Source organism: Armigeres subalbatus, chromosome 2 (genome assembly GCF_024139115.2).
Source record: "Armigeres subalbatus isolate Guangzhou_Male chromosome 2, GZ_Asu_2, whole genome shotgun sequence".
Taxonomy (NCBI): domain Eukaryota; kingdom Metazoa; phylum Arthropoda; class Insecta; order Diptera; family Culicidae; genus Armigeres; species Armigeres subalbatus.
This window is the reverse complement of record NC_085140.1, coordinates 463567314-463582182: the sequence shown is the minus strand read 5'-3', so window position 1 is coordinate 463582182 and position 14869 is coordinate 463567314. Positions and strand designations below refer to the sequence as shown.

The following is a 14869-nucleotide window of genomic DNA, read 5'->3' as shown; positions in this document are numbered from 1 at the left end:
CGCTTAAACGCCGGGCACATCGAACCCCCCATGGGGTGCTTGCTGTTCACAGCTTTGCTGGAACAAATCAAACAATTGGGAGGGTTCGTGCAGCATTGTGCCTTATGTCCCTCCAATCCGCAGCGTCGTCAGAGATTCCTTCTGTCAGGGCCTTTGCAGTCCCATTGCTTGTGCCCCGGTTCCAGGCACTTGAAGCGGTTCACTTGCGGTTCATCCCTCCACAAGCCATGGGCCGTCAATAACCTCTACCGGCGTTTTTTTAGCCGAGAGGATGGTTAAGTGACCCACGATGGCGCTGCGCACTGTGCTGCCGACTATTGCCTCTGGCCTCCTAGGCGGAGACCTCAACAACCCACCTCTTTCGAAGGGGTTGACGCCTACACTACTACCACTAATTGAAGAATTGACTTGATTTCCATTTTGGTCCCACGAGTTGCTCGGGAAAAGAGGTCCACCACGCCAGAGCCCAGCATGACGCGGTAAGGGACAATTACAGTGGAGGGTGCCCAGGTACCTCACAGGCTCCGTTAAAGGCCTAGCTTATTATTTCACCCCCCTGGCCATGCATTCCCTTGACACGGGTCGCTTGACGCCTTGGGATTACGGGTTAGGGACGATGGTCCCGGTCTAACTCGCAGTGGCGCAGATGGATGAAGGCTTCTAGCAAGCATTGCTAGTTCGCTGCATTCTCCTCATCATTACTGATGCAAGTATGACTGCGTATCTCCACTACGATACGTTTTGCATTTGGCACTCATACAATTGCTCTCACTTCTTAATTACGGTTAATGCACGGTTACATCGATCATTGGGCGTACCGATTGAGTGCCGAGGTCGGTCCAGTGATTCCGGTTGAAGGATGGCTTCCGGTTCACTGGCGCCCCGACGACTCCGAACCGGTCGTTTTCCCACGATCGGCTACTACTCATCACCTTCGCTCACTGTCCAGTGCCCTCTGGTCTTCACGCCATTTTCGCTGCAACGACAGCATGATCTACGTTACTGCTCTGTTCACCATGTTCCACGTATTTTCATTTTCGCACATTTCCTGAACGATGTTGTCGAGATTTATGCTTCAAGTGCTGACCGTTGAGATCCAACTCCGTTCTGCCCTGAATCGTGGGCAGTCGAATATCACGTGTTCTGGCGTTTCTTCGTTGTTCGGACTTGTTCAGTAAAGTGGAGACTCTGCGTGTCCGAATCTATGTAAATACTTCCTGAAGCATCCATGGCCTGACAGGAACTGCGTCAGAATGAAATTGACTTCTCCGTGTTTTCTGTGCTCCCACGACTGAAGGTTCGGAATGAGCCGATAGGTCCACCTTCCTTTCGAACTACTGTCCCAATCATGCTGCCACTTTCGCATCGATTCAACTCTCGCAATCTTGCGTGCTCCCATCGTTCCACGTAGTCCATAGCAGGCACAATCTTCCTCCAATAAAATTTTGATGGGAGTCATGCCTACTATGACGCAGACCGTATCAATCGAAATGGTCCGGTACGCACTTGCCACCCGCATAGCCATTAACCTGTATGTGCTGTTGAGCCGTGCCAGGTTTCTTTTCGTGATTGCTCCTGCCGCCCAAACGGGGGCGCCGTATCTGAGTACAGAAGTAAAAACGCTGGCTAGGAGTCTCCTCTTTCTGCTACTCATCGCAGAGCTATTCGCCATTACTCTGGTCAATGCTGTGGTGGCTTTTGCTGCCTTATCGCAGGCGTAATCGACGTGGCTGTTGAAGTTGAGCTGGTCATCGATCATCACCCCAGATGCTTTACTTCTCGCTTCGACTCGATGGTGACCTCCCCGACCGTGATTGTAGTCTGCTGAACTGCTTTTCGGTTGCTGATTATCATCACTTCGGTTTTATGGTGGGCTAATGCCAGCTTTTTTCCGCACATCCAGTTCTCCACTATTCCTATGGCCTCCATAGCACGTACTTCCACCTCATCTACTGTTTCTCCGATTACCAAGAGTACCACGTCGTCCGCAAACCCAACTATCTTCACGCCTCTTGGTAGTCTAAGCTGCAATAACCCGTCGTACATAGCATCCCACAAAGTTGGTCCCAGGATAGAACCTTGGGGAACACCAGCTGTTATTCGTACTCTCTTTAGTCCCTCATGTGTTTCGTAAACTAGTGTCCGATTCTCGAAATAGCTCTTTAGAATTCTGCAAAGGTATCCCGGAATTCTCATCCTGTGTAGAGAGTTAGCTATTGCTGTGTGTGTGTGTGTGTTTTTTTTTACAAGGGTTAAAGGCCATCAAAAATCTGCACTCTTATCCTGTGTAGAGAGTTAGCTATTGCTGTGTGCGTGAGTTTTTTTTTTCTTCCTAAACAATGGAGATGGAATCTGCTCAATAGACATCCTGGGTTGACCAGGAAGTGCGGGGTTATGTTGTTCTTCGCGCGGCCACTTGTTCGATAAAAGGATCGAGTTCGACCACAGAGCATGACCACCGGTATGACCCATGAAGCCGACTCCGATCCCTTGGACCACCTCTTATTTGCGCCTGAACTAGCCATCCTTGAGTCCACGCGCCACCTTCTGTGTAGCTCCGAGACGATTTGGGCGATAGCCGATAAAACGGCGTTCCAGCCAACTTCATCTTTGCACATCCTCCGAACTAGGTTGTCCGGGGTAGTGTCCAGACCACATGTGGCAAGCATGTGGTCACGCATTGCGCGAAAACGTGAGCACACGAACAACACGTGTTCCGCCGTTTCCTCTAAACCTGCGCACACCAAACACTCGGGCGAGGCCGAGCAAGCCAGCTGCGTTACCTGCACTTTGATTTTGTAGCACGCTTAAACGCCGGGCACATCGAACCCCCCATGGGGTGCTTGCTGTTCACAGCTTTGCTGGAACAAATCAAACAATTGGGAGGGTTCGTGCAGCATTGTGCCTTATGTCCCTCCAATCCGCAGCGTCGGCAGAGATTGCTTCTGTCAGGGCCTTTGCAGTCCCATAGCTTGTGCCCCGGTTCCAGGCACTTGAAGCAAACTTCGGGTTGCTCGTATATGCGCACAGGGCATACCGACCATCCCACCCTAACGCTCCCTAACTTGACTACCTTGGAGGCGTCCACTGCAGATAGCCGAACCAATGCTACCTGCGTCCCTGCCGGACCTTTCCGTGGTCGAACGGCTGCGGTGGGCGTCTCACTTCACATTGTCGCCGCAGTGCCGTGACGAGCTTTTCGACTTCAGTGATCTCGTCCAGGTCTTGAACCCTTAGATTCACCTCCGTCGTGAGTGCCCTCACCTTGACCGTCTCGCCTAGGACCTCCTCCGCCAACTTCTTGTAGGCGGCGCCCTTTTGCGAGACGCCCCGCTTCAGCTCGAGTATCATCTCGCCCATCCGGGTACGTCTTATTCAACGTACGTCGGCGCCGAGTTCACCGAGCTTGACGTCACTCCTCATCGCCTTCAAAACATCCGAATACTTAACCTCGTCCGCCGTGATGACTAGGGCATCGCCCCTGGAGCGATTGGCGCCTACCCTAGACTTCTTGCTACCCTCATTCGCCTGGGCCTTCTTTTCGGCCCTTGAAGTCTTCGGTTTCCTCTTGTTCTTGACCAGGGTCCAGGAGGCGTCATCCCCCTCTATTTCCCTGGTCTGGGGCGGCTGAGAGCTCTCAGCCTGCCGTGTGTGTGTGTGTGTGTGTGTGTGTGTGTGTGTGTGTGTGTGTGTGTGTGTGTGTTTGTGTGTGTGTGTGTGTGTGTGGTGTGTTTTTTTTTTCTTTCTAAACAATGGAGGGGGAATCTGCTCAACAGACATCCTGGGTTGAGGGATCACCGAGGGAGGCAGGACTACATCCCCGACCCGCTAAACCGTTTCCATTGCCGCCAAGCCCATAGTTCCTTCGGTACAACCAGAAAGTAATGCTTCAAAGGGGGGCCAGTGCACAGCGCACCCTCGAGGTTAGCTGCGTGTCCTTGCAGCACCGAACATCGTAACTCGCTTTTTTAGAAGAACACCAAGGTATCGTGCCAGCGCGTTTTGGCTTTCCAGGTGGCCTTACCACGCCCTATGTCCTCGGAAGGTGGGAAGGGTCGACTTCGCGCCTGCTTCCCTCTGCACGACTGGTATCAAGAATGATGATGCCGCGTGCACCCCAAATTGACCTTTCTGCGATATTCGCCAGCACACAGAGGGACTTGCCGACGCGAGGCCTACGCCTGCCCCAGCCTTGACGAGGACCCCTTTCCGTCCTCGGGCTCGGAACCCGCCCGGTTGACCGACGCCGCGAAAGCGACGATACCATGTTGTTCTTCGCGCGGCCACTTGTTCGATAAAAGGATCGAGTTCGACCACAGAGCATGACCACCGGTATGACCCATGAAGCCGACTCCGATCCCTTGGACCACCTCTTATTTGCGCCTGAACTAGCCATCCTTGAGTCCACGCGCCACCTTCTGTGTAGCTCCGAGACGATTTGGGCGATAGCCGATAAAATGGCGTTCCAGCCAACTTCATCTTTACACATCCTCCGAACTAGGTTGTCCGGGGTAGTGTCCAGAACATGTGGCAAACATGTGGTCACGCATTGCGCGAAAACGTGAGCACACGAACAACACGTGTTCCGCCGTTTCCTCTAAACCTGCGCACACCAAACACTCTGGCGAGGCCGAGCAAGCCAGCTGCGTTGCCTGCACTTTGATTTTGCAGCACGCTTAAACGCCGGGCACATCGAACCCCCCATGGGGTGCTAGCTGTTCACAGCTTTGCTGGAACAAATCAAACAATTGGGAGGGTTCGTGCAGCATTGTGCCTTATGTCCCTCCAATCCGCAGCGTCGGCAGAGATTGCTTCTGTCAGGGCCTTTGCAGTCCCATAGCTTGTGCCCCGGTTCCAGGCACTTGAAGCAAACTTCGGGTTGCTCGTATATGCGCACAGGGCATACCGACCATCCCACCTTGACGCTCCCTAACTTGACTACCTTGGAGGCGTCCACTGCAGATAGCCGAACCAATGCTACCTGCGTCCCTGCCGGACCTTTCCGTAGCCGAACGGCTGCGGTGGGCGTCTCCACTTCACATTGTCGCCGCAGTGCCGTGACGAGCTCTTCGACTTCAGTGATCTCGTCCAGGTCTTTAACCCTTAGATTCACCTCCGTCGTGAGTGCCCTCACCTTGACCGTCTCGCCTAGGACCTCCTCCGCCAACTTCTTGTAGGCGGCGCCCTTTTGCGAGACGCCCCGCTTCAGCTCGAGGATCATCTCGCCCATCCGGATACGTCTTATTCGACGTACGTCGGCGCCGAGTTCACCGAGCTTGACGTCACTCCTCATCGCCTTCAAAACATCCGAGTACTTAGCCTCGTCCGTCTTGATGACTAGGGTATCGCCCCTGGAACGATTGGCGCCTACCCTAGACTTCATGCTACCCTCATTCGCCTGGGCCTTCTTTTCGGGCCTTTGACGTCTTCGGTTTCCTCTTGTTCTTGACCAGGGTCCAGGAGGCGTCATCCCCCTCTATTTCCCTGGTCTGGTGCGGCTGAGAACTTTCAGCCTGCCGTAACCCTTTACCACCGTCTTTCCTGAGTGGACGGACCTTTCCAGGTCCTTCCTCCCCCGGTTTTGGAGGTACCTGACCGGGGTTCAGCTTCCCAGCCCCACTACCCTTGTTCGGGGTAGTAACCCTCCGCGTTTTGGAGCGGCCCCCAGGGAGCTCATCCCCTGGAGACTGTCTCCCCCGTTTTTGTGTCTGCTCCGTTGGAACAGTCACCCCCGACGTACCCGCAAATACTTGAGCCTCAGTCTGGGTAGACTTTGGCACCACCGTCTTCGCTGGCACGCCTTCGGTCGATTCGACCTTGCCCGAGTTCGCGAATCCTTGGGCCTCAGTCTGGGTAGACCTCGACTCCACCGATTTCACGGGTTTACACTTGGCCGTCCCGACCGCCCTCTCCAGCTTGGCGTCCAGCATCGACTTTCGAAGTTTCTGCAAGCTCCTCTTGAGGTCCTTGCTGATATTATGCTTCGATGACGCAAAATCGATGATGGCGTCCAGCTGTTCCGTCGCCACCTCGAAGGCCGAAAGCCCATCGCGTTTGCGGTTCATCGCCTCCACAAGCCATGGGCCGTCAATAACCCCTACCGGCGTTTTTCTAGCCAAGAGGAAGGTTAAGTGACCCACGCTGGCGCTGCGCACTGAGCTGCCGACTATTGCTTCTGGCCTCCTAGGCGGAGACCTCAACAACCCACTTCTTGCGAAGGGGTTGTCGCCTACACTACTACCACTAATTGAAGAATTGACTTGGTTTTCCATTTTGGTCCCACGAGTTGCTCGGGAAAAAAGGTCCACCACACCAGAGCCCAGCATGACGCGGTAAGGGACAATTACTGTGGAGGGTGCCCAGGTACCCCACAGGCTCCGTTAAAGGCCTAGCTTATTATTTCACCCCCCTGGCCATGCATCCCCTCGGCACGGGTCGCTTGACGCCTTGGGATTAGGGGTTAGGGACGATGGTCCCGGTCTAACTCGCAGTGGCCATGGGGAGGGGTCGTCAAGCCCTTGGACAAAGTCCCTGCTGCCCCCCTGTGTGTGTGTGTGTGTGTGTGTGTGTGTGTGTGTGTGTGTGTGTGTGTGTGTGTGTGTGTGTGTGTGTGTGTGTGTGTGTGTGTGTGTGTTCGATCTGTAAATTTATTCGATATATTTAAAAGTAGGTTCAAAACGATGATGTGTCAAATTCAAAACAAATCGCCATCCATATCCAACGTTTATTAAAATTGGGATTATCTTTCTCCTTTTTGCAAACCTTAATTATCCATGATGTTTTCAGCAATCAAGAAAACGTGAGAGCTTAGTGCAAAGTACGGAAGAACGATTACAGATTGCTGTTTCTGAAGCAATATCACGAATACACTCTGTAACAGCTCATGAGTTAAACATTGCGAACCCAAATGCACACGTTTTGCAGAGTTGGTATTTCGAGCTGCTAATCACATTCAACAAGTAAGTAGGTAATAACTAACTATTGCAGGAGGCACGGAAGATGATTTTTATACTTGCTGCTCGTATTGATGACATTTGTGGCGTCAAAAACGCGAGTAAATGGCTAGGACCGCCATTATGACAGCTATTTTTGAACTCAGGCGAGATTGCCCTCAATATTGTCGAAGTTGGATTTTTCTCCAGATATAGGTAACTTTCCCAACTTTGAAAGTAGTGCGCAGGATTCGCCTAAAGATGCGTTAAGCAGCGCATCAATTAGTTTGACAAATAAAACTTCGAAAGAAAGGTCGTTTCGGAAGTCCCGTTGTCCTAATTCTAACTTGGTGCTATGCCGACAATAAGTTCTCATGGAGCGCATCGTATTTTTATTATTATACTAGCTGTCCCATCGAACTTTGTTTCACTAAAAAAATATTATTTTCAAAATGTGTGTTTCATTTGTATAGGAACCCCCTCTTTCAGATTTGAGAGTGGGGAGGTATCTTGAACCATCATCTATATATATCTTGCCTTCAAAAACCTTCTTATGACAAATCTGGTTATTGTTTTCTTGATTTCATTTAGAAATTTGTGTTTCATTTGTATGAAAGACCTTCCCAGGGCCCAAAAACCTCTGCATACAAATTTTCATGCAGATCGGATTAGTAGTTTCAGACAGAAATTCATTTTTTGAAGAAGATTACATTATTTTTTTTTATTTACAGGACATTACATAACAAACGAAACATTATGAGCAATACATATGAAAAATTTTTCAAAGGAATTTATAATATTCAGGAAGCAGCGGAAAATGTGGCTGAATTAAAAATAAATCTTGAGAAACAGCAAGAGCAAATTGCTGTTTACCAACAAGAGCTTAATGATTTCATTGAAAATATTCAAATCCAAACGGCAAATGCAGACTTACAAAGTCAGGAAGTTGCTATCAAAAGGGAAAAAATTGGTGCCGAAGAAATCATATGCAAACAACTAGCAGCTGTTGCAGAAACTGATTTGAACAAAGCAATGCCCGCGTTAAATGCCGCAATTGCTGCTCTTGATTCACTGAACAAAAAAGATATGAACGAGATCAAATCCTATAGTCGACCACCTGCAAAAGTAGAATTGGTGTTAAATGCTGTAATGATATTGCTAGGGAAGGAACCGACATGGGCAGAAGCTAAACGCCAATTGGGAGAGCAAAAATTTCTGGATACTTTAAGAGGCTATGATAAGAACAACATCCCTGAAAGCACTTTAAAGACTATTGGCGGATTTGTACGAAACCCTGAGCTTGAACCGAATAAAGTAGGAGTAGTATCAAAAGCAGCTAAATCTTTGATGTTATGGGTGCGAGCTATTGAAAACTATGGAAAAGTCTATAAGTAAGTTTTTTCTCTGACAAATGCTTAAAAAAAGGATTTTTTTTAACTTTATTTATGTGTTTTTTTAATTCTAGGATTAAGTTCAAATGGTAAAACATACTACACAATCTATTTTTATGGATTTCACTCCATTTGGCATGGAGTCCCTAGGCATAAACTTGTTTTCTGCAGTGACTATTAGAGTTATCTAATGGGATTTGGGGATTAATTCAGTAGCGATAAAATAATAACAATACACATACCCTCGGATATGTGGCGATAGGTGGGTTTATATATAAGCCATTAGCACTGAGATGGCAACCAAAGACATATCCTGTCGTGGTGATATCACATGTTGATTATTTTTGTTTGGTGCCGCGAGATCAGTGGGTACAAATAGCACTGAGAAGCACTGTTGAAATTAAAATAGCTTCGGGTAGTATTAAAAACTTCCTTCCACAAAGAGAGAAAACAACTGCACAGCACGAAAGCACGATGCGGTCTGCGAAGGCAAACAAAGTAATTCAACGAACGCATACTTTAAACCTTTTGACCATAAAGAAAAGAACGACATAGTACAGATCAATATATATGATAAGGAATGAGAGATAGGAGAGAATATCTATTAAAGTTGTAAATATAATGTCTTTTGAGTCAGTTCAACAGTGTCTTAACACTCGGATTCATTCGTTCAGAAAATCGTTGTAACTAAATTTTCAAATGGCTATATCTCAGTGGTTTTTCAACCGATTTTCTCAGTTTTTTCACCAACCTCTTAGCCATTTCTTCTAGTTTCTGGACATTGCCAAATATTGTATCTAGGGGTACTCAATTTTTTACTAGAGCTGTGGGAGTAAAGCAACGGATTTAGAAAAATGCGAATATTTTATTATCAAAAATGATATCTATTCATAAAGTGATGATGGAAATGATAAAATAACACATAAAAGACATCACCTGGAACATAAGAACACATTTTGAGCATCCCTACGGTGCCTTTAGGAACTACTTTATACTACAGGATGCATGAAGCTTCAGAAAAATGTTTTCAAGCATGTTGTCTACTGTAAACTATATACGAAATATGTGTGATAATAAATTATGATGTTCCAGGATCTCCGAACTGTACTGGAATATGAATCAAATGGTCTACCGAATCAACCAAGGCTTCCATGATGCCCCCAGCCGCAGTATCAACCCAATAATGTTCTCCGAGTATTTGTATTTCACTTGCGTCTCAAATCCAAACATATGAGATGTTGTAAGATCTCCAAATTGTCCTGGAGTTTGAGTCAAATGGTCTACCGAATCAACCAAGGCTTCCATGATGTCCTCAGTTACAGTATAAACCCTATTATGTCATCCGAGTATTTATCTTTCACTTGTGTCTCAAATCCAGGCATTTGAGATGTTGTAAGATCTCCTAATTGTCCTGAAGTTTGAGTAAAATGGTCTATCTAATCAACCAAGGCATTCATGATGCCCCCAGCCACGGTATCAACCCATTTATGTCCTCCGAGTATTTATCTTTCACTTGCATCTCAAATCCAGCCATTTGAGATGTTGTATGATCTCCAAATTGTCATGAAGTTTGAGTAAAATGGTCTCTCGAATCAACCAAGGCATCGGTATCAACCCATTTGTGTCCTTCGAGTATTTGCCTTTCACTTGCATCTCAAATCCAGGCATTTGAGATGTTGTAAGATCTCCAAATTGCCCTGGAGTTTGAGTAAAATGGTCTATCGAATCAACTATGGCTTCCATGATGTCCTCTGCCGTAATATAAACCCTATCATGTCCTCCGAGTATTTGTCTTTCGCTTGCATCTCAATTCCAGGTATATGAGATGTTGTAAGATCTCCAAATTGTCCTTCAGTTTGAATCAAATGGTCTACCGTATCAACCACGGTTCCATGATGTCCCATACCGCGGTATCAACCCAATTATGTCCTCCGAGTATTTATCTTTCACTTGCGTCTCAAATCCAGGCATTTGAGATGTTGTAAGATCTCCAAATTGTCCAGAAGTTTGAGTAAAATGGTCTATCAAATCAACCAAGGCATCCTTGATGCCCCCAGCCACGGTATCAACCCATTTATTTCTTCTGAGTATTTATCTTTCTCTTGCGTCTCAAATCCAGGCATTTGAGATGTTGTAAGATCTCCAAATTGACCTGGAGTTTGAGTAAAATGGTCTATCGAATCAACTAAGGCTTCCATGATGTCCTCTGCCGTAGTATAAACCCTATCATGTCCTCCGAGTATTTGTCTTTCACTTGCATCTCAAATCCAGGCATTTGAGATGTTGTAGAGTTTGAGCAAAATGATCTATCGAATCAACCAAGGCTCCCATGATGTCCTCAGTCGCAGTATAAACCCAATTATGTCCTCCGCGTAATTGTCTTTCACCTGCGTCTCAAATCCAGACATAGGCGATGTTCTAAGATTTCCAAATGGTCATGGACAGGCTTGTAAAATGTCATCTGCATGTCATTTGACTAATTTGTTCATAACTTTCTTCAGAAGCCAAATTTATTCCATAATTTTAGATGTACTCATAACGCTTGAGTAGGGCTATATATTTGTCCAAGGGTACATTGCTCTAAATATTACATATGAGGCTGGATAGTGAAAACTCTCCAAAATGTCACGTGTCATTTGACATAATGTCATTTGAATGACATTTTGCCTCCCACGCCTCAGACTACCTATTTACAACAATGTCTTGTTAGACAAAGTTGTAGATACATTTAAGAGCTATAAGTTCGTCATACCTCAGAAATGATGGCTACCTACAGAAAAAAGTTCTGGTAAAATTATACAACCGAGTGCAAATGACATTTTACAACACTGGTCATGGAGTATGAGTAAAATGGTCTATTGAATCTACCAAAGCTTCCATTATGCCCCCAGCCGCGGTATCAACCCAATTATGTACCCCGAGTATGTATCTTTCACTTGCGTCTCAAATCCAAGTATTTGAGTTGTTGTAAGATCTCCAAATTGTCTTGGAGTTTAAGTAAAATGGTCTATCGAATCAACTAAGGCTTCCATGGTGTCTTCTGCCGCGGCATCACCCCAGTTATGCACTCCGGGTATTTGTCTTTTGAATGCGTCTTAAATCCAGGCATATGAGATGGTGTAAAATCTCCAAATTGTCTTGAAGTTTGAATCAAATGGTCTAACGAATCAACCAAGGCTTCCATGAAGTCCTCAGCCACGGCATCAACCCAATTATGTCCTCTGAATATTTGTCTTTCACTTGCGTCGCAGTTTCAGGCGTTTGAGATGTTGTAAGATCTCCAAATTGTCCTTGAGTTTGAATCAAATGGTCTATAGAATCAACCGAAATTTTAATGAAGTCTCCAGCCGCACTACCAACCCAATTATGACCTCCGAGTATTTGTCTTTTACTTGCATTTCAAATCCAGGCATATGAGATGTTGTACTTTATTTATAATGTTTATTGCTTATTATTATTATAATAATCATCCGACAGTGTATGTTTTTCTTAATGAAACTTTACTGTAAAAAACTCAATTTTAAGAACATCACTTTGTCAGTCGAAGTCTAATTTCGGGCACGTCTCGTTAAATCCGATCATCATGGATCAAATTGGTACAATCAGGTCCTAGTAATGGTGTCCTCGAGGTAAAGGGAAGAAGACACTAGAATCGAACGTATAGGCAAGCACATTGATGTCCATTATCGCCTTAAAATAGGGGGACGGGGGTGGTTACCCGATACACCAACAAGAACTTTGGTTAGTCTGCAAGTTGTACTCCCGGAATTCATCAATGGTCATCCGCAGGCTAAACATCTGATCCGTCGTTGATCGACCCTCACGAAAACATGCCTGGTATTCGCTGACGAAGGACTCTTCTAGCGGTCTCAGTCTGTTAAACAGAATACGCGACAGAATTGTGTACGCCGTGTTCAGAAGGGTGATCCCTCTGTAATTGGCACACTCTAGTCGTCGGCCATTGCTTTCAAAAATTATGGAAAGGATGGTGAAACAATCCAAAAAGGTTGGTATCTTGGCTAAACGCAAAAAAGGAAGGATCACTTGCTACCTGGTTGATTTCGGTGTTTTCTCTTTGAATGGAGAAAATGAGGGCATCGAAAACATTTCAGAGAGGCATCGTAAAGCGTGTTGTTTTGGGATAGTTCCAGGCGAGGTTGATTTGGTTGACAGACTACTTAATCCACATCCAGGGCGATTTGGGGGACTAATAACATCGCATTTTTATATACCAAACATGTGCATGAACTCGGAGGATTGGATAAAAACATCTGCTGGAGAATTATTTCATGGCAGGGTTGATTTGCAAGTCGTGGTTCATTTGGAAAGTAATTTAAAAACAATTATGTCCACTAAATTGCGTTGATATCGTGGCTAAAAACATCATGGCAGCCTTGGTTGATTCGGTAGGCCATTTGATTCAAACTCCAGAACAATTTGGAGATTTTACAACATCTCATATACCTGGATTTGTGACGCACGAGAAAGACAAATACTAGGGGGACGCAATGGAGTTGACACCGTGGCTAGGGACTTCATGGAAGCCTTGGTTGATTCGGTAGGCCATTTGATTTAAACTCCAGAATAATTTGGAGATCTTCCAACATATGATATGTCTGGCTTTGTGCCGCAAGCGAAAGACAAATACTCGGAGGAAATAATTGGGTTGAAATTGCGGCTGTGGACATTATGGAAGCATTCGTTGATTCGGTAGGCCATTTGTTTCAAACTCCAGGACAATTTAGATATCTTTCAACATCTCATGCTGGATTTGTGACGTAAGTGGAACTTAAAGACTCGGAGAACATTATTGGGTTGATACCGCCGGGTTGATACCGGAAACAGCATGGAAGCCTTGGTTGATTTGCTAGACTATTTGATACAAACTCCAGGACAGTTAGGAAATATTACAACATCTCATTTGCCTGGATTTGAGACGCAAGTGAAAGACAAGCTAGAGACTTCATGGAAGCCTTGGTTGATTCGATAGACCATTTTACTCAAAATCCAGGACAATTGGAGATCTTACAACGTCTCAAATGCCTGGATTTGAGACGCAAGTGAAAATAAATAAAGGAGGGACATAATTGGGTTTATACCGCGGCAGGGGACATCATGGAAGCCTTGGTTGATTCCATTTTAATCAAACTCCAGGACAATTTGGAGATCTTACAACATTTCATATGCCTGGATTTGAGGCGCAAGTGAAATGCAAATACTCGGAGGACATGAAAGAGTTGATACAGCAGCTGGGGACATCATGGGAGCCTTGGTTGATTCGGTAGACCATTTTACTCAAACTCCAGATCAATTTGGAGACCTTACAACATCTCAAATGCCTGGATTTGAGACGCAAGAGAAAGATAAATACTCAGAAGAAATAAATGGGTTGATACCGTGGCTGGGGGCATCATGGATGCCTTGGTTGATTCGATAGACCATTTTACTCAAACTTCAGGACAATGTGGAGATCTTACAACATCTCAAATGCCTGGATTTGAGACGCAAGTGAAATATAAATACTCGGAGGACATAATTGGGTTGATACCGCGGTATGAGACATCGTGAAAGCCTTGGTTGATTCGACAGACCATTTGACTCAAACTCCAGGACAATTTGGAGATCTTACAACATCGCATATGTTTGGATTTGAGACGCAAGTGAAAGACAAATACTCGGAGGACATTATTGGGTTGATACTGCGGCTGGGGGCATCATGGAAGCCTTGGTTGATTCGGTAGACCATTTGATTCAAATTCCAGTACAGTTCGGAGATCCGAGAACATCATAATTTATTATCACACATGTTTCGTATATAGTTTACATTTATTTTAACAAGTTCACAGTAGACATCATGCTTGAAAATATTTTCTGAAGCTTCATGCATCCTTTAGTATAAAGTGGTTCCTAAAGGCACCGAATTATCATCGTATGCGTAGTAGGGATGCTCAAAATGTGTTCTTATGTTCCAGATGATGTCTTTTATGTGTTATTTTATCATTTCCATCATCACTTTATGAATAGATATCATTTTTGGTAATAAAATATAAGTATATCTCCAAAATCGAATTTTTCTAAATCCGTTGCTTTACTCCCAAATTGAGCACCCCTAGATACAATATTTGGTAATGTCCAGAAACTAGAAGAGATGGCTAAGAGGTTGGTGAAAAAACTGAGAAAATCGGTTGAAAAACCACTGAGAAATAGCCATTTGAAAATTTAGTTACAACGATTTTCTGCACGAATGTATCCGCGTAAGTTTTTTTTAGCGAATCAATCCTAGTGTTAATGGACGAAATGATCCCTGTACGGCTGGGAAACTGCTTCAAAAGTTATCAACTTGTAATTTTTATCGAAGATTTAACACTTGAACACTTTCTTATATTTGATTTAAAAAAAACTTCCGACTCAGTTTCTACGATGAAGCATGTGAGTTCAAAAAACTGCTTCGGTCGATTTTGAGCGCGTACAATGACAATAGACGTCTAAGTAGCATAAAATCTGACAAAATAATTTGAATCTGACAAGAAAATGACAAAAATGACT

General features: G+C 45.4%; 1 protein-coding gene across 4 annotated transcripts in view; it reads left to right on the top strand.

The window, feature by feature from the left end:
- LOC134213891 (dynein axonemal heavy chain 2-like) overlaps window positions 1–14869 on the top strand; it is a 74181-nt gene that overhangs the window by 41198 nt on the left and 18114 nt on the right. For all 4 annotated transcript variants that reach the window (XM_062693345.1, XM_062693351.1, XM_062693349.1 and 1 more), the window contains 2 exons: window positions 6787–6959; window positions 7664–8323. In XM_062693345.1, the coding sequence (XP_062549329.1) occupies window positions 6787–6959; window positions 7664–8323 (833 nt within the window). The remainder of the gene's footprint in view (window positions 1–6786; window positions 6960–7663; window positions 8324–14869) is intronic.